Below are 20861 nucleotides of genomic sequence, written 5' to 3' on the forward strand. Positions count from 1 at the left end.
ATGAGGAAGCCGACCTTCCCACTCAACAAAGGCTGTGGCATTGTCCCCTTTTCCAAGCTAAGGGACCGGTTGAGTCCCTTAGTATGTCTGTTTGTTTACTTATTTATTTATTTTGATTGATTTGTGTGTCTTTCGTCTCAAAGCGTCCCACATTTTCCATTTGCCAGAAAGCGTTGCAAAATGTCCACAGGCACCACAGCTCCTGTGCCTGTATTTTTCCACATCGGTTGCCATGGTGAGGGAATCCCCCACCTCAACAACCTCACCTCCTCCTGGCAGCTATATCACTCCTCATTGGCAGGGCTCTCCTCCAGAGGCGTGATGGTGGGGAGGCCCAGTCCTGTTGCATTGTGGGATGCAGTGAGGCTGGCAACAGTGTGTAGGAGTACAAGGACCAGCAGGCAGAGTTTGAGCCGGCTGTTACACAGTCTGCAGGCTGCTGAGGAGCTGAGGGAGGTACGATGCTGGCATGGCGGGTGAGTTCTTTTCAGGGTCCCCCGGGATCGGTTGTCCACTTTCAAGTCCCACCGCACGTCACAGCACTCTGCATCTGGATCCACACCTGATGGATAGTCCTCCAGCAGCCCTGAGGGTTAGGTTTGGGAGGAATATAGACAGTTAGCTCAAGCTCACACATTGCCTTAAAGATCTGGCATTTTGCATTGTATATATTTAATGTAATTGCTTCCCATCCCCAAAAAAAAGAATTATTCCTGTATCCCACCATCCCCTACAGGGACTTGCAAAACATGTATTAAACGTTTCATTAAAGCAGAAGTGAGTGATCCGGTCGTTTTCGTTAATGCTGCGTTCCAGGCAGGCTTTTGAAATCGTAAATTACAGCTTCAAGTCACAACTTACGACTTTGTAGCGTTCCAGGCAACCCACTCGTGTTTTTCCGACCTGTTTTACCGGTGAAAGTCACTATAACGGCCACTCGTAACTTCCGACCGGTGAACTCGTACCAGATCGAACTGGTACCACTTCACGGTCGGAAAAATACGAGTTTCCTTGAACGCACCATAACAGTCCTCGTCGCTACGTCACCACATTCACGGCGTTCCTTGGCTGCACACACAGCCCTGCATGCCGTTCTCTCTCCTCATTGGATAAAAACTGTAGGATACGATAAATGTTTTCTCTTCGGCTCAGAGCAGAGCAGAGGGACTGAGAGACCCGTGTTTCAGTCCAAACACTCTATGTAAGTGATTGCTGTTGGAAGATATAACTATTTAAGACTTATATTAACACAAATATATCACTCACTTCTGCTTTAAGCGCTACATACATTCAGAACGATAACTTTACTATAAAAAACTCAGACCAACTTCTCCCAACTTTGAGCTCAGAATAAAACAGCATTAATCCAGTTTAGTTTGGGTATATCGCCAAGATAGGCCAAGACTTTGTATCAAACAATCTGAGTGGGTGTGACGGCACCTACCGCAGCCATTAGGAATGTCAGATTGAATGAGTTTAAACGTCACTGGCAACGGATGCAGGCAAAAATCAATCAATAAATACAGCAAGCAACGCAATGCATCAGAAAAACAGTAGAATACTCAAAATCTTTGAAGTCAGCGACTCACATGAATGAAAGGGAACTTTTTAGAAAGAACCAGTTCTCTAATTTGAAGAGGAACTAGTCCTGTCACTTTTCCGTTGTTATGCTAACCCTCCTCCTGGCCACGTGCATTTGTTTACAATTAAATCAGCAAGAAATCAATCAACAGAGTCATGTATAACGTTATATATGATGTTACGATGTGTATATTTGTGTAGTCTCATCTGTCATAATCAAGAGATTACGGGTTACGTTTGTGTTGCGGTGCACAGATACGAGAGCTGGGACACCGGGGCGATGGCCCAGATCTTGCAAAGTTGGTTTTCAGCCAAGAGACGCAATAAGTGACATGCACATGGAAAGCAGAGAGCCTCCATTCTCCCTAGTAACAAGTTAAGCCATTCATTAAACCATCACAATTACTCCAAAGCTGTTAAACTAAGGTAAAAATGTAGCATAGTTTAGCTACAAATACTGCATAGTTCCTCTTTAAGTATAATGTAATGTGGTCAAAAGAGCTAAATGCAATGTAGAGGGAAAGCAAAAGCACGACTGGTTAAACAATACTGTCTTAAACACAGGTTGAAGTTATTATGGCTGGATTTGATACCTTTGCCAAGACCTTGAATAAAAATATACTCTGTGTTTCTATAATTTAAGCTTTCTCTGAGCAGACATCCATAATTATCCTGAAATCAAAAACACAACACTGAACTGCACCATTGCACTGTGTGACATGCCCCTTCATTAGAAGGCTGAAGAAGTTTAATATCAAAGTATTTACTTTTTTTGAGAAACATATTCAAAGTGTTACTGAAACTACAGCACCCACCTGTTTTAGGAAATTATTTTTTAATTATGTCTTTAAAAATGAAAGTTCATATCCATGACCCATTTTTTAAAGATTCCTTTTAAACCAAAGAGCTTGGGGCTGAAAACCACAGGCAGGCTGGGGAAATGAGAATCCACTGGGAGACTGATGAGCACGTTGTTGATTGTGCCCTCTTCATATTACCTGTCACATATCAACCAGAGATATCCTTCAATTTCAGTGGAGTGAGAAACCTAAACACTGCTCAAAATTCGTGTCATGCTAGTACAGGACTGTAACCTAGTTCTCAACATGGCCACCAGAGAGCAGCATCGACATGTGTGAAATCAGTGCACACCCATTCATAATGTGGGGGACTCAACTCCCATGATATACAAACAAGATATTTGGTTCCTAACGAGGTTAACCTTTTATTTAAGTATTCAGTGTGTGTGTCCTGGGGCAGCAGTGAGCACTAACACTGTGTAGATAATTCACTGGCTTTAGCCCACACAGCGTTATATACTGTTGAGCGCAGACAGAGCATACAGACTTTACTCTGTCATGGTGCTCCACTGTGCAGCTGATTGTTTGTGCTGTGAGTAATTGTCAACAGAAAGTTGTGATGGCGTATCACCCTGTCGGGCTGCTGATTAGACTGAACATCCTGCAACAGTAAAGTGCAAAGTGTTCACTGTGTGTCCATCAACAGTTGTGAATCCCACTGTTCAAGGCACGACAGTTCAGTGTTTGCTTTTTGTATAGTAAATAAATCCCATCATGATGAGTATGTTCTTAAAGGTGTACAGAAAAGAAAATTGAATTTGAGCCCACTTTGGGTCATAAAATTAATGTGATAACTCATCTTTCAGACGATGTTGGCCAAACTTTGTGCAAAATTCTATTTTTGAGTAAATCCGGGATGAAAGTGTGTATTTTTTTTTTCGCATTGGATAATGCAGGCGCACGGATTATACGTCAGCCTGTACACGATTCACCAGCCACTGATATTGGATCTGTAATCCGTCATTCAAACGTCTGAGACACGCACACACACACGGAGCTCGGGCTCGCCCCAAGCTTTGAATATCCCGCCCGCTCGATAACGACCAATCAAATTCGTTTTCCTCACTCGGGTAAACTCGTGTTGCAGCTCGTGACAACTCGGCGCGACAAAGAGGACAAACGGCCATTTCTGTACACCTTTAAGTACACAGTGTGGGCAAAGGCAGTAAAAGTTAGATGAGCTTATTACTAGGGGTGTGACACAGGGGTGTGATACACTCAGCTCACGAGAACGAGACGAGACGAGATTTTAAGAATACTACAATGACAAAATATATGACTGGACCAACAGACTTTTAATTAACCGAGTTGCACATGCATTTTGAAATGTTTTGTTATAACTCTTTACATGCATAATGTAAGCATGAGCTTTTAATAAACTTCTTCTTCCACAAATTTAAACTAAAACTAAAATTTAAAAAGTTAAAATAAAATAAAATATTTTCCTTTTTTTTCAAGTGCAAACAATATGTGCAGTGTTCCATCTAGGATTTTTTTTTTAGTAGCGGCCGCCACAGAGTCGTTAATTAATGGTAAACGCTGGATGCACTGGTTGATCAGTTTCGTTTTTACTGAGGAGGAACTATGATGAACTCAGCTGTGATTGAAAAGCACCGTAGAAAGGGGTGCAAAGTAATGGTAACTGGTAGTGGAAACCCTGCTTTACATTGTTTTAACTATGGATGTATTAGATCCATGGTTTTAACATTTAAAAAAAAATCTCGTGGCACGAGATCTCGTCACACCCCTACTTATTACTCATAGTTTTGAACCCCAGGATTTGGGCAAGCAAGGCTGTTTTATCCCTCACACAGTCAAAGCACCACTCCTCAGTGCCTATACTGGTTGAGTATTACAGTAACAATAAGCATCTGCATTTGCTTTACTGCTGCTAACCAAACACAAATTGTAAGACAATATTTTTGTACCTGTGCATATAAAACTGGGGCTGCCTCCGTGAATGAGATCATCATTGTCGGGCAGGATGAAGGGGCACCGCTGCTGCACCTCCAGGCAGTGCTGATGACAGGGGATTCGCTCGCTGCAGTGCATCTGGGTGGTCTGGAAGTACTGAGAACACAGCCAGGGCTTGTAAACCATCTAGGTGGGAGACAGAAAGGTGAGGGGGGTAGGGGGGTAGGGGTGACAAAGTGAGGATATTGATGAGTTAAGGAGGATCTGGGATGTTACGCACACACGCATGCACGCTCCCACATGTACGTGCATCATCTATGACCTCTACAGCTATTGATTCACACAGCACTGAGCAGATATCCTGCTGATCCTGATATCTACTGTTTAATGAACGTGGCTGTTGCTGGGCAGTCGTTGCTTTGTCAGTCAACCTCCTCTTCAGAGCAGCTAAGCATTTACTGTTTACTGTGCCTGTATCTCTATTGTTTTTTTGTGTGTGTGTGTGTGTGTGTGTTTTTTTTTGGACAGATTGTTTTCACATGCAGCAGTGCAGAGCAGGACACGTCATTCATTATCACCACCACATGCAGTGTGAGTAACATTTAAAGCACCAGAGGAGATACATATCACAGTATATAGCAGTTACCATAATATAAACAAGTCAGTTCAACCACTGTAAAAAGTCCAGCCAGATCATTAGAAACCTGGCATTGTCACAACAGCACAGGGAACACCATTACACAAATAATTACAGCAAGTCATAACACTTACAGTAGGCTATGTATTCTGACACTTTCTGAATACTCAATGTAGACTTTCCACATGCACATTTTCAGCTTTTTTTAAGTGACTTGATCAAGAAAACAATAGAAAATTGTTGTTTGGTTGTTGTTTTTTTGCCTGAAATGCAATAACAAAATCCCATGTGTCCCATATCAAGTGCAGTAAACCAATTATTCATACACAGGTTGTTAGTTTAAAAGCTATATGGGAAAGTCGGACTCTGCCATTAACAAGGAAAATCACAATAAAAAGATGAGATTACAGTGAAAGGCTATAAATATTAGAGTGAATGACAGCTCTTTTAAAAGAAAATCAACAGCAGACGACACATCATTATTGCTGTGAGCGTTGTCTGCATCTGTTATATTTTAAAATTTTCATTTATGTTTGTGTGCAGTCATTTGATCTGTTTTTTGTCACCCTTTTTCTCAACTCTGCAAGTGCACGGATGGGGGACAAACCATTTAGTTAGCACCTTATGTTTCTTTTCTCATGTGATAAGGTGGGTGCCTCATTGTGTGGCATTATCACCTGTGGCAATTAGCTGCTATTTCCTGTGAACCCCTCCAGTGACTGCATGGCAAGTTAGCACCTGCTGGGAGCTTAATCATCACTCCTTTAAAACAGTGCAGCCAACCAGAGATTGTATCACCTCTCCAAGTAGACGCTCACATTGTGGTAATACGGTTATGATGCAAGTGTGTGTATTACAAATCTTTAGAGAACAGAGAACAAACAAGAAAATGAATGGGCAGTATAAGTACAGTTTACATTCCACATTACATTGGCTGAACTATACAGTAGATCAGTAGATGTTAATGCAGGTAATGCGAGAGAGTGAGAAAATGAAAATAAATGCATACGATACGATCTTAAAGGCACAGTAGACATTTTAGGGAATGATAAAGACGCTAACGATAATGATTATGTTGTGTTGAAATCATCAAACATCAGCACATCCTGAAACACGTCTGCACAGTTGAGCTGCTGAAAGTTTTCCCTCTGCCCTCTTTCACATCTTCTTTTATTTATCCCTGAGAAGTCATTTGCCATTTTTTCCCTTGGTGCTGCTCTGTAATATGACCTACTGTATGTATTTCTCTTTACACTCTGCACTCTGCACTCTGCATATACTGTAAATAATCAAAGGAGAACGTGATATCCGATTCAAATGAGGACAAAGACAAGTATGTTTCATGTTTCAAGTTTCCCAAAGTTAAAATATTCAATAATAGTTTTTACTGTGAAAAGCATCTATGTAGTACATCCTTAGTATTTACATGACATAACACCAGCATCTGAATGTATTGTATCATATGTTACAGTATAAATATTGCTTCAAAATAACACAGTACTATCTTCTGGGTTGCATCACCTGCCATGGATATTGAAGGCTCAGATTGTACAGACTGTACACATGACTGAACATGTGCACATATACAGAGGCTGTGCACCCATCCATAGATGCTGCACAGTAAATTGCTGTGTGCTAATAATTAGATTTCGAACTGAAGATAAGGATGGTTTCTGAGGACAACCCTCCCACACACACACACACACACACACATGCTGCCCTTCTCTCTAATCCACTATCACTATGTAAATGTCACAGATGAAAATGTGGTCACATGACCCTCTGTCACATCTTGTACATATTAGAACTGATATTTCAAAATTACTAACAAACCGTAGACATTTATGTGTGTGTGTGTGTGTGTGTGTGTGTGTGTGTGTGTGTGTGTGTGTGTGTGTGTGTGTGTGTGTGTGTGTGTGTGTGTGTGTGTGTCAGTGTGTGCGTGTGTAAAATTGATTGTCGAGCATGTGTGAGAGGACACTGTTGTCTTCTCTGTTTTTGCTTGTGCAACACATTTTCCGTTGTATGTCCTGCTGTTCCCTGTGTTTAGACAACTGCTCATCCTGTAGCTGTCAGCATGGGGAGATAAACTGGACGAAACAGAGGCTTTTTCTCTCATTCTGCAACATTTCACACCACGGTAACATTGTCAACGGTGACAAGTAGTGTGTATCTCAGAATTTATCAGACTCAGCTGAATCACAGAAAACGACCGATAGACGTTATTGAAGACAAAAAATACATAAACAAAAGCTGAATAATCAATAACTTCACAAGTGGAGAGATTATCTGTAAACAGCATCTACGGCAACAACCTAGCTTTGACTTGAGTCTCAGAAAGTTCTCCCCCATGCATTTCATGTTCCCTAACACCCTCACATCTGTTACGTTTCCTTACAAGGACAAAGAAGTACAGTAAGTCGGATCTAGGTGACACCCAGACCATGTGAACTGAACGAAAAAGGGCAAGTGCACCCTACGAGCCTGGCAGTCAGGATTAACATCTGTCTTATAGGTGCAACAGATGTGGTGTAAAAACCCCAGCTCCTCTTGGCCATTTGCCACACAGTTGTGTCCTTTTGGACCCAGCGGCAGTTAGTGAAGCCCACTGCTGCTGCTGCTGCTGCTGCTGCTGCTGCTGCTGCTGTATATGAGTATCCACTCCCTCAGCCATCAGTCGCCTGTAGACCCATGACTCGTAATTTATCATACAGCTGTCAAATCTCGGAAAGGGAGAACAAGGCATGCAGCGAGTGAGAGAGATAAGGAGAGGAGTGTCGTGATATAGATAGTGGTTGGATGGGCTTCCTCTCATTTATTTAACTTTCTTCCTATCTGGTGTGTTCTTGCAACTCCTTAGGGAGAGAGTGAAATACTGCCGTCTCGTCAATCACAGACTCAGTGAGTTAGAGGTCAGCTGGCTGCCTCTGAATTTTTGTTCTCCTTTTGCTGTCTCTTTCCTCTTACTTTCACATCTCTTATTTGCTTCTGCTGTTTTACTGTAACTCCTGTCATTGTGCTCTCCCCAGAGTTTCCCCTAGGATTTTTTTGGACATGTGATTTTGTGTGTGTGTGTGTTCACAAAAAGCCTCCCTGCTGGGTGGTTTCTATATGTCTGCCAGCACCAGAAGTCCTCTGGAGACCTGAGTACATACAGCATATTTCTGCACAGTGATAGCCAAGAAAAATGTCTGCCTAGCTGTATAAGGGTTCTAAAGAGTTAGGAAAATACTCTTTCTGAAAGCATAATATATACTGAATGTACAACAGTTATAGTTAACAGTTAGAAGATGAAAACAACCATTCAATATTGAATATCTACAATGTGTGTGGTGATGAAGCTCCTGCTGTTTCCTTTTTCTCATGTTTCCTTCCCTTCTCTTATGTTTGCTGTGACCTTACTGTGGTGGCTCATGTTAAATTGACTGTCCCTTTGACAAATGACAAATGATTATGAATAATGGGGTGAGCGTTAGCATTAGGGTTCGATAGGGTTGTGACTGATGGTTAAGGATTCGTATACCTTATAATACCATATCTTGCTAAATACTCATTGGCCATTTCATTTTACGCTACAGTTTAGATGTTTCCGATTAAAAGCTAGCAGGACAGAAACGAAAGGTTTTCATTCAAAACATTGATGAAGAAAAAGAAAAAAAAAGTAAATGTATGTTCAACCTCCTGGAATGTATTAATGAGTGAGAAAAGATCTGTCATTAAAAGCTCAAATCAATGTCAGATGGTGTGATGGGTTTTGAGGAATGTGTTAATTTCACAGGTAAACATAAAGGAGGTTTTGAGTTTATAGTAGCAGCAAAATGGGAATGTGAAGAAAACAAGAAAGTAATTTTGCTTTACAAACATGTAAAAAAAAAAAAAAAATCCTTCATGCATAAACCATATTTTGTTTCACCGTTAATTTTCTGTTGGGTTTTCATGAAAAACGGCTGTTAATCATAGAACTGACTGGCGTCTTCTGCCCACATGTTTAAGTATCCTTGAGCAAGACAAGGATTTTCAAATTGCTTCAGGGAAAATGATTTTACTTTTTATGTGACAGAATGAATGTATGTAAATGTGATACATGTAAATGAATAGATGTGATGTAAGAGACTGTCTTCATTAACACAAAGAACAAATGTAAGGACTTGGTTAGACTAGGCTGAACATTTTCCAAAGTAAACACCTCAGCTCAGCTGCGACAAGGTGCCTATAGGGAGATAAAAATGTAAACAAAGAGGACGGGTAGAAGAGCACAGAGGTTCATCAATGCAGATGTGACAGAGGGAGTGGGAATCTTGGTGTCGGCTGAAGTTGAACTGACAGAAACTGGAGTAAGAGTTTATCGCTGTATAAGTAATATCAGTCTGTCTGCTCGAGCAGTTGTCGCACACAGTGCTGCATGGGAACTTGATTGTTTGTGGTTGTAAGACAGTGAAAGTACTCCACTGGGCAAAGAGAGATGGAAATTTGCTTTTAAAATCTAAAAATCAATGTCAGAGATTCAGCTGATACTACAATCCATCCTTCGGCTCTAAAATGAATCTCATTTTTTAAGATGAGACAATATTATGCCACAATATTCTGTTAAACCCCACTCACACTCTCCACTGGTCCGCTTGCCTGCTGGTGATCTGCAGAGTTGAGACTCAGCTTTCTCCTGGGTTGGATTATTTCATTACAATTAGGCTATTAAGGTTGTAATTGATGGAAGGCCCTAGTCTGCCCCGTAGTATTGGTTTTAAGTGGCCCCGGATGGCACTGCCTTGTCAGTGCCTCGTCTTTAATGCTTTATCTGAAATGTGGTGGTAGCTAAACTGCTGACAGAGACACAGCAGATAACTGCAAGTCGCTCCTCAACATGTAGTACAGTAAGGCGGCGCTGCAGGGGGAGACACGGGCACAGACGCACATGCATGGGTCTCATGAGCCGCCTCGTCAATTAACTACCGCTCCACCGCATTAAGGCTATCCTCTTTTCTTTCATCCTCTTTTCTGCTCTGTTTATTTAAATGATCCTTGTGGCTTAAATAGTGAACCAGGACAGGAAGCGGGCCACACAATAGGCTGCTATTAGCGTACTTTCAAGTTGTGTCAGACTGAGGCACGGGATTAAAACAACAGAAGGCAACAATGACGAATGAGGGACTTCTAGTTAAGACTAAAGTTTAAGGTATTCACAGATCTGCTGAGGGAAAACAGATTTTGTTGTAGGTCTCTGACTTTTACACTGATTAAAACTGACTATCAGCAACATATTTGCTGTGTGTGCCCTGCTGTGAGAAGTGCATAAGAACTGAACCACTATTTTACATTTCAATACAATTTTTATACTGAAATGACTTAATTGGATGAGCTGTATGTATCCAGTGAAGAAAAACATAACTTTCTGCACACTGTCCACAGAAGCAGAGACTATTGTTCTGCTCTCCAGTGTTGGTAAAACGAGCAGCCCGACAAAGGAGTCCGAGATGTATAAGGGGTCAAATAGAGGGTGTTCTGGAGTTAGGGCCAGCATGTAAACTTCCCCATAATCCCTGCAGCAGCAGAAGCAATGCCCCATGGGAGTTCCACAACAAGAGGTCAAAGCAAAGCAAAGCAAAGGTTACACTAAATATAATCTAAAAAAAAAAAAAAAAACGTACACATTCACATACGCAAACAAACAAGTGCACTCGGCTAAACATGCTGGTAAGTCAATGAATGTGATCAAGCGTGAACTCAAACACAAAGGCAAAACAAACCTGTGGTCTGTGCAAGGGAAGCCAACCTATAATCGATTCAATATCATCACAGAACTATCATGATGACTTAAGCAGACAAGATTTAATTGGCTATGATGTATGTATGTGCTTTCCCGTGTGTGTATAGTACAGAGAGTGAATGCAAATGTGTCTGTGTGTATTTTCACTAGCCCGGGGGCAGCACCTGGCAAGCATGCAAACCGTGTCAGCATCAGTTATACAGGGAAAATGTAACGTAACTAATGATCTCAACAACAAGACAGACATGAAATAAACAGGGAGGTTTAAGCCAAGATGGTTAGTGGAGCCGATGGGAGCATAATAGTAAAAACAAAAAAGGACGAGCGAAGCTGCCTGTAGACCGAGGCCGCGGCACAACGCATTGATTGAAACTGAAGTGAAGCAGAAAGAACTCATGCAACTCCCTGAGAGGCACCTATTCAATTACATCCATGTTACATTTGAATGACTGCGTGGACACAAAAGGGCTAGTTCCTCAATAATGACCCACCAGCTGTTTGCGGCGGATGCACGACAAAAACAGTTGCACGTACAGCAAACATGCATCGACACACACACACGCACAAGATACACACATTCAATCACAGACAACCAACAAACCTCATATCCTTTAATAAGGGCTGCTGCTCATTTGACAAACAAAAGCCACACTAATGTAATTACCAAGGACATACAGTATTATATTGAGTGAGGTTATTAAAGGGAAAATAAAAACATCCAAACAAATAAAGAGAGAGGGGGTGGGGAGGTGTAAAATAGAAAAAACCTCAAGCCACCGGCAGCACAAAGTTCGCCCGTCTGTTATACCGACATGTTTGACAGGCCATGTTTGAGTGTGGTGTGAATCTCAGTGAATGGCAAGAAAGAAAAAAAATACAATAAGTATTATGAGCGCTGAATCGCAAAATAGCAGCAGTACAGGGTTACATGAAAAATGTATGAATGAAAGATACGGTCATGGCAGTGTGTGAATTAATAATGTAAGAATGAATTTCCTCCGTGCTGGAGGTGTTCGCTGCCTGCATGAGTGTGTCAGGTGGTGCTCTGCGGTGCCCTATATGAGCCAGCCAGCCAGACAGTGCGTTTCACTCCCTTCTGTCAGGATTTCATTCTGCCCAGGGACACCTGATAAAAATCACCAAACCCCGCCATCGCTTGCACATTCATAAACAGTTTAAATCCTGTTCATAAACAGCTTTTTTTAAACCATGGAGAGGATTGTAACACTTTCCCTCGAGCCTAGAAGAGTGAGTTTAAAGTGTTGACATCATCCCAATGTGACGTCTAAGGGGTGAAGCAGGGACAGGACAGCAGATGCTAAAGGAGATCTCATCACAGAGTTCACGTCCTATGAGGAGTGAACAATAGACAGTCCGGGCTGGGAGAGAAGTGTGAAAAAAAGTGTGAAGAAGAGTAAGAGTCCAGAGCCACTGGCACGCTGTATTACACAGCATTTTGTGCTTTGAGCTAAAAACCCACTGTTAGTGTGCTATCCCACACTCATATTAGCAGGTATGAAGTTAGTTTACTATATTAACCACCTTAGTTGAGGAGGCAAAAGTGAAAGTCTGGACAAATGATGAGCCATCCAGCTTTTCAACACTGTACCATCTGTACAGTCATGCTGCTATACCTGAATAGAAACACACGGAAGCTGCACAACTGTGTCACCCACAGCTCCCAGCTGTACTACATGCAGATTCTGCTACTACTATACAGACAGCTTTGCTTTCAGACTGAGCAGATGACATTAGAAACTCCTCTATGGGAATACAGAGAGCAGACCGACAGAGACAGAGGTGGAGGGAGACAATGAGGAATTATGGACACGAGGATGTAGATGAAAGGGGGGAGGACATTTTCTACAGGGAGCACATCCATACACACAAAACGTTTTGGCCTAAAACTCATTTTGTTGATTAATCAAGGTTATATGGACGTAATTCATCGACACTGTCATGCTGACACTTGCACTGATAATTAATTTGGCAAAGATAATTATCAGCACGATGAGCCTACTGCGAGTGAGAGTGATGAATCAACCCCCGCCACAATCACACGCTGGTGGTTGGCTCTACCGCAGGCCATGCGTCTTTGCATGCGCATGCACCTGGAGCTCAGTCACCAACTCAGCTGGTTTCTATAGGCGAGTCCCATTTCTCCGTCCCCACATTCTGCAAACCTGTTACATAACCTGAGTAATCCCAGTGTAGCACCTCATATTGAACTATTGTGAGAGGTGGCTAACCTGAGCTCTTTTTAACTATCAAAACAATAAGATGGGGTTTCTGTAATAAACTTAAAGGTGTTCAGAAATGGCCATTTGTCCTGTTTGTCGCGCCTCCTTCTACGAGTTTACCTGAGTAAGGAAAACGAATTTGATTGGTCGTTATCGAGCGGGCGGGCTATTCAATGTTTGGGGCGAGACTGAGCTCGGTGTATGTGTGTGTGTTTCAAACGTTTGATTGACAGATGATGGATCCAATATCAGTGGCTGATGAATCGTGAGCAACGTGACATATAATTCATGCGCCTGCATTATCCAGTGCGAAAGAAAATACCACACTTTCATCCCGGATTTACTCGAAAATAATTTTGCACAAAGTTTGGGCTACATCGTCTGATAGATGAGTTATTACACTAATTTTATGACCCAGAGTTGAAGCAAATTCATTTTTCTTTTCTGTACAGCTTTAAAAGTAGAGTGGTTTTAAAGTATTGTATAACTTCACCTTTAAATCAAGTTTTTAAACATCAATTTTACTATCTTATGAACTGAACTACCTTTTAAATTATAGTACTTTTTAATCACTTTTTTAAACTTAAAATGATTCTTATTCACCTTAATGAGCTCAAAGTATTAAAATCAGTGACCACAACTGTTTTGTGTAAATAAATTAAAAAAAAAAAATTATTTAGTCCACAAATTAAATTCAGCAGGTACACACTTTTTTTTCAGACCTTCTCAGAAGATAAAATATATCACCATGACACTTTAATGGGCCCCATGAAAATGAAATAGCGGCAATTAAATGAAAAATCAAATGTTCAAAAACAAATGGCTGCTTCACCACAACGGCAAAATAAAAGAAAAGGTACCTTAAAGGGATACTTCACCCAAATTCAATAATGAGTTATCAAAACGCTTTTGGAGTTCCAGTGGGGGTCCGGCTGGCAACGGATTTTCATATAATGGCGGCGGATAGAGTTCACTTTTGAATCGTCCAAAACGATTTTCTTCCGTGTTTACATCATACATCCAATGGTTTACAATGACTAATGAACATCTGACAGCAAATCTCGTGCATGTGCACAAACATCAACAGAGCCACTGCTAAAAACAGAGATCAAATTAATTTTTGTTTTTTTTCCCCCTGGAACTCCAAAAGCATTTTGATGACTCAGAAAGTTCTCCGAACCCTTCCTTGGCACAGGTGATAGGCTCACTCACACACCTTTCAAAAATAAAATACATTCACAATCACAAACCATTTGTGTGTCTATAGAGAGCCTAAGTGGAAGTGGAAGAGAAGCTCGACATGTGACCTCAATTTGGAAAAAATCTCCATTTAAGACAGTGAATGGGAGTCAAAATTGTATTTTGTGATCCGATTGAATTGTGTCATTAGGAAAATATTTGACCTTATTTAAAGCATGGCGTTCCATTCCAAAAAATCATTTGTTTGTTGTAAAACGGCAACGGAAGTTGAAAACGGCGGTTAGTGTAAAGACCACTCTACGGACTACTACAGTAACAGGCAGAGTAGCTGACAGGGGAAAGGGCGGCATGTGGTGTGTGTGTGACATCACCTACGCGACCTTCTGGTTACGGATTTTCGGAATTTTATTTTATCATAGTTTTAGAACAAACTGCTGATTTTTTGGCATGAAACACAATGTTTTAAATAGGTACGTAGAGGTCATATATTTTTCTCATGGCACAATTCAATTGGATCAAGAAAAAACATTTTGGGTCCCGTTCACTTACTGTACATTTTTTTCCGAATTGAGGTCCCATGGTGAACGTTACTTCCTGCTTCCGCTTAGGCTCTCTATTTCTTCCTGTACTTTCAGGCATAGTTAAACATAGTTACAAACATTCATAAACAACAAATAATTAACATATTATGCATCTTTACAATACACAAATAACATTACCTAGTATTCACTTTTTTTTACTGAATCATTTTAACTTAATTTTTAACCTTAAATGACATCTATTAACCATGAATGTAGACTCTTTTTAATCTTAACTGCTATTTATTATGCAAACTTATTTAAACTTATGCCCTTTCAATCTTCATAAATTTCCACTGGGCTACACCAGAAACAGACCACAGTTCACCACATTCACACTGTAGCACAGCAAAAAATCCCTTTCTCTTCGCAACACTGTCTCTCCTGCTGCTGTCCATGCCCCCCGTCCCACCTCACCCCCCCACTCATCGTCTCCCTCTGCAGTGTATACTGCAGCAGCTGGATGAAAAATGGCCTGGAAGTGGGGGCTGGCGCAAGGTTGCCAGCAGAGACATAACATATATACACACTCACCTTCAGACACACACTGTGCTTACTGTACTTACTCTCTCACTGGCTTTCCTGTGCTATTTCTCCAGCTTGCTCTCTTTCTGTCTCTGTCACGGCTGAGGCGAGCACACACACACACACACACACAGAGACAGAGTGCGCACACAGGCATGTGGAACCAGAGTGAATGAGAGAAAGAGTAAGAGACAGACGAGGAGGGACGGTTGGTGTCGGCGGGGCTTTACAGTATTAATAACTTAGAGTTGACAGTAGCTTGTTATCAGAGGGTTTTCCTCCCCTGGGCGCCACTGACCCAGCCAGGCCAACCATGTCAGACCTTGTGGAGCCTCTTAAAGAGGGAACCCTAGAAATCGAGAACACGTCCTACATTGGCCTTTTGGTTCTTAAGTAGAATACCTTTTTGTTTAAAAGGCACATAAATCAAATGGGCATAAAGTGTTTCTGTTTAGAGATGTGAAATCAATACCAGATTTAATTGATTAAAGATATTCATCTAATAGTCCATTTGGCAAATATTCAGCCGTGTACACATGTGGAAGCAGACACACAAAAGAATTATTTTAATAACTTCTCTCTGATGTTTTTTTTTGTTTTTTTTTGCTTTTCACATCTTCACAAAAAGGAAATCATTTCATCCATGTTAATCTGGCACAGACGTGCAAGATAAAGTCAAAGAGAAAGGAGGGAGGAATCTTCAAAGGGTGCCACTGAAATGTATCTTTCATTCGGCTGGGGGAGGGGAACCACAGCTTTTTTTCCAAAACAACAGAGGAGGAAAATATATTGTTTAATTATAGGCTAATGCAGAGGTAAGAATCATGGAAAGCAAAGAAGAAGAAGAAGACAGAGAAAAGAGGAAGGCAACAAGATAATCGAATGTCCACAAGGCTCAGAGGCAATTCTGGCTATTCCTCTGCAGCTCTGTGAATGATATGTGCAGCAGGACTAGAGTAGAGAGCTAGAGAAAAAAAAAAAAAAACCTTATCTAAAAATGAACATACCCTGCTCCTGCTGTTAAATATGCCCATTATAGCGCACAGCTCCCATCGGACCTATAGAGTCACACAGGCTGAGCAAAGAGGAGGCTGAGAGAAAGACAAACATGCCACCTGCTCTGCCAACCCTGTCAACCAGATATTAAGTTATGTACGACAGCAAAGATGATCACTGGGAAGTTAATCTCAACTTGTCTGTTAATGTGATGAGGAAATGTGGTTAATATTTATATTTGACAGGTTGTTGACATGTTGATTCTGAATATATCAGTGAGACGCTGATACACAAAATGTTTCTCCCACCAAAATATTTGATCTTGTTCAAGTTCTGCTGTTGTGACAAGCATCGCTGAACATATGGTTATGTTTAAACACTGGCAGTTAGTTGACAAAAATAATGGCCTGGTGTAATCCAGTAAAAAATTCAGTTGTGTCGTTAATAAATGTGGTTCTTCACTTAAAGAGGAACAGTGCGAGATTTGCAACTTAATTAAACAGCCTTAGAGTAATTGTGATGGTTAAATGATTTGTTATGGGGAGAATGGAGGCTCTCTGCCTTCCACCTAGCATCTCTTGGCCGAAAACCAACCTCGCAAGATCAGCGCCTTCGACCCAGATCTCGTCTCACGAGAAACATGGACTGCTTTACGACAGTATGACACAAACACGCCGTTAATCCATAATCTCTTATCCCACCTCGGTAGACGGATTGCCTTCTTGCCAGCTTCATTGAAAACAAACGCACATGGCCAAGAGGGGAGGGAGGAGGGTTAGCTGTGAGTTTTTACGACAGCGAAACTCCGTAGAGAAAGAAGCAAACAAAACAGTGAAAAAGCGGTCAGACTTGCATAGTTCCCCTTTAAAACCCCCTTGGCTCTCAACATGATCCAGATGTGAATGAGCTAAGCAATTCAGTTGGGGACTACGAAGGCCACTGTGAAGGAACCAAAATACTGTTAGATGTTTAAGAGGTTTGCCCACTCTTGTCACCTAGCAACATTGACAAAAGCTTCAAGTTTAAGGTTGTACTTGTATATAAAAACTGTACATTCCTTTGGCTCTTCAGCATTGTTTGTTGCCATAGAGCCATTACCATGCAATGAATCTTGGGATAGTCTGGGCATCGAACAGTTGTTCTGCTGTAATACAATGCAGCCTTTGACAGGTGCTGTCCATGACTTGGACTAACTAAGGCAAGTGGAAAGAGGCAGTGAATACAACACTGACCTACAGTATCATGATATGGTGAGATTGTTACCAAAGAATAGCTTATTTACATATCCAGCAGTTACAAAGTAACTTTATCATTCACTTGGAATCATGTATCTGGTTATCTCATGGATGTAACTCCTACATTCACTGCCCTTTTACTTTAATTTCTGCTCTCTACAAACCGCTGAGGGAAATATCTGGCTCTTTAGCAGCTACATGCTTCACTATGTTCACCAGTTAATTGTCAGCTGTGCCTACCTGCCTGTGTGTCTGAAAACTACAGTGACCCTCAGTGCTCAGTGCACTCCAATTTAATAAGCCACATGCAAACAGAACACCGGCCAACTAAGAAAACACATGCACTGCTTTTAGCAAAAAAGAAAAGAAAAAAACTGCAAAGTTGAAAGTGAATTTCCATCCCATTATCTGTGTCATCCCATTATCTAATGGGATGACACAGATAATGATAGACAGTAAATGTCTGAAGTAGCAGCATCCAAGCCTCTTGTTGTAGCTCTTAGTTGCAGCTTTTTTCTTTTCTTTTCTACAGTAACTCACATAGTGCTGTCAACATGGAGCATGTGAAATGCAAAGACACATAATTATGATGTCTTGCATGTGACTGCACATGCAAGTGCATACAAACACACATACAGTACATGCAGAAACATGAAGCAGTCTCTCGACACACAGTAGAAAATCAGCACTATACCCACTGTTTAATTATCAGATGAGGAGCCACCAGAGTTGAGGAGGTATTGATAATGGACATCTTGTCTGGGCTGGTCCAGTGTGAACCCAACACCAGCTGTTAAATCACATTACACATTATCACACACACACACACTAGGTTGAGGCCAACTCCACTGACAAGAGGTTTAACTCCAATCCAACCTGCTGACACCTAATCACCAATTCCTTAGCAATCCGACAACAATTCTGCAAAGCTCACACAACTTGAGTTTATTAACTTCTTTTTTCTTCTAAATATGTTCGAGTGATATACATGTAATCAAAATACAAAGCAGGAGAGGTAAAACTGCACACGTTTACAAATTTGGAGACAAATTCAGCTGCTTGTGTCCCCCTCAAACTTGGCTGGAGTTAACGGAAAATGGTAAATTAAACACAGACTCAGTTGAAAATTAGCAAATTAACTGGTAAATTGAATAAATGTTGATTCAGAATAAATGCAATTAAATGAAATAGTGAAGTGTTAGAGCCAATTACCCTAATGGCATGATTTCACAGTATTAAAATGAAATCGTCCCCAAATCATTTTTGTGATTATATTTGATCAGCCTGACATTTATTTATCATCAAGGATTTTACAGCAGTTGATTTAGGGCAAGTCAACCACTGATTCTTTAAACCAACTGCTGCACTTATTTTGATGCATGCAGCTTTCAGCAGCATCTCACACGATTCAATATCAGTATGTCAATCAAGTGACATCTTATTGCCCATCAGTGTGATGTACCCATGCATTTGATAATGAAGATATTCTTTTAATTGAAAACGTTATGACAGTGGGATGGTGCACATTTAGATTCTCATTGTCGACATGGACAGGATATAGATGGTGATGGTCCCTAACTGAGTCTATGAACAGGCTCAACCTTTGACCCCGCTGCTAGCTATATTACAAGTGTAATTTATTGAATACATGCACTACTGTATATGGGCTGTGTTGTGGATAAGCATTTAGCATTAACACATCAAAACATGTTTTATCAGATAAAATGTATTAATTTGCTATACAGACAGGGTTAATAATGTGACCTTGAAAGCAGCCTATAATTAAAGGTGGTGCTGATTGAAAAAAAAATCAAATTAACCATGAATGAACCATATCATTTGATAGCTATCAATTCCAGCAGCTATATGACATTGTGGAGTATAGCATGAATGGCTGAGCCTAAAAAAGTACTGGAGTGTGTGTTATAGTGTGATACAATAGTACTATGTCAAAAGGTAAAGCCAAGACAGCCTTGGTACAAATGTAGGGTGAGAAGGGTTTTGTAAACTGTGTGCATTCATTTTGCAATTTGGCTCATTAAAAGAAATATACACTGTTGCCCATAAAGTTCGAATAATTTTGTTTTCAGACACATTCCTCTTTTTTATTCCTATTTATACACATCACTAATCACCTTTGACCAGGTGCAATGATACATACTGAGTCCCAGCTACCAGTTTTGAGAAGATATACACTTTATCTAGCAAGAATAAATCACATTGTCACAATCATTTCATGAGAAGAGGTTTATTCCAACTTTATGAGCAACAGTGTATATCCCTGTACAAATGCATTTGATTCACAAAGTCTTAAGACACAATGCTTTCCTGGTTTAGTCGGTTGATGCTGCTTTCTAGAAAGAGACTGAGAAAATGTGTGTATGACAGTATAGGGGAAATACTGTATTTCTTGATCAAAGGTAAAGTGTGGAGCTGCTGGATTACATAGCTCATGTGAATCAGCTCCTCCAACCAAGATTTCACGTTATTCTGAAAATATTTTGTGCAAACAAATATTCTGAGCGTGCTAAGAGAGCTTGTTTTAGATGGTCTAGAAAGACTAAGTGAAGATAGCTTTCGGTCTTTGGCGTGTTGTCTCTGATGTTATCTCTTTATCACACATATGGACGGGGAAAGTGGGCCAAGACGGGCCAGTGTTTGAAATGCAGGGACCAAATTAGAAAGGAATGGCAGAATCTGATGGGGTCACGTCGTCTGGGCCAAACCTGAGACATAGCCGCTTTGCTGCTCCCAATTAGACTAAAAACTACAGCAAGAAAGTCTGAGTGTGATATATTCAACCAGGCCACATTCCGCCCCTGTGCTTCTATCTGTCAGAGAACGAAAAGGAAGTGGGAGAGCAAGAGAGAAATGGGGAGATGCAAACATTAGAAGAGGAGGAAGGAGAGACAGAAGATAAATTGGTCAGCCCCCCTCCCACCCTCCCCTCCCCTCCCCCCCCCCACCTCTCTCCCTCCCTCTGCCTCTCTCTCAGGACTGCTGTGCGAGACTGCAGATAGATTCTGATGTTCTCATTTATGTCTTAATGATTGGGTTAGTATGCAGCTTGTGCTCTGCAATGCTGCGCTTAGACAGAAAGCAAGATCACAGAGGCACGCAAGCATACATGGGCGCTCATACACACATACACTGCAAGATCAAGGGCTTAACACAGAGATCTAATGTATGCAGTGACACATACATAGATACGTATGTGTTTCAGTGAAAGCACATAGATTACACTACGTTTTTTTTTTTTTTTTTGCAAAGCACATTTTGAGTACATTTGATTAGAATTAAGTCATGAATCGGTTTATATGTTGCAGTATAT

General features: G+C 41.0%; 1 protein-coding gene across 1 annotated transcript in view; it reads right to left on the reverse strand.

The window, feature by feature from the left end:
* Window positions 1-284: 284 nt before the first annotated feature.
* The window catches only part of nalf1b (NALCN channel auxiliary factor 1b), a gene marked incomplete at both ends in the record, with an annotated part of 79152 nt that continues 58575 nt past the window's right edge, over window positions 285-20861 (reverse strand). The window contains 2 exons of the mRNA XM_083997345.1: window positions 285-586; window positions 4370-4541. Coding sequence (XP_083853471.1) covers window positions 285-586; window positions 4370-4541 — 474 coding nt within the window. The remainder of the gene's footprint in view (window positions 587-4369; window positions 4542-20861) is intronic.

The sequence above is a fragment of the Trachurus trachurus genome (genome assembly GCF_905171665.1).
Source record: "Trachurus trachurus genome assembly, chromosome: 21".
Lineage (NCBI taxonomy): Eukaryota > Metazoa > Chordata > Actinopteri > Carangiformes > Carangidae > Trachurus > Trachurus trachurus.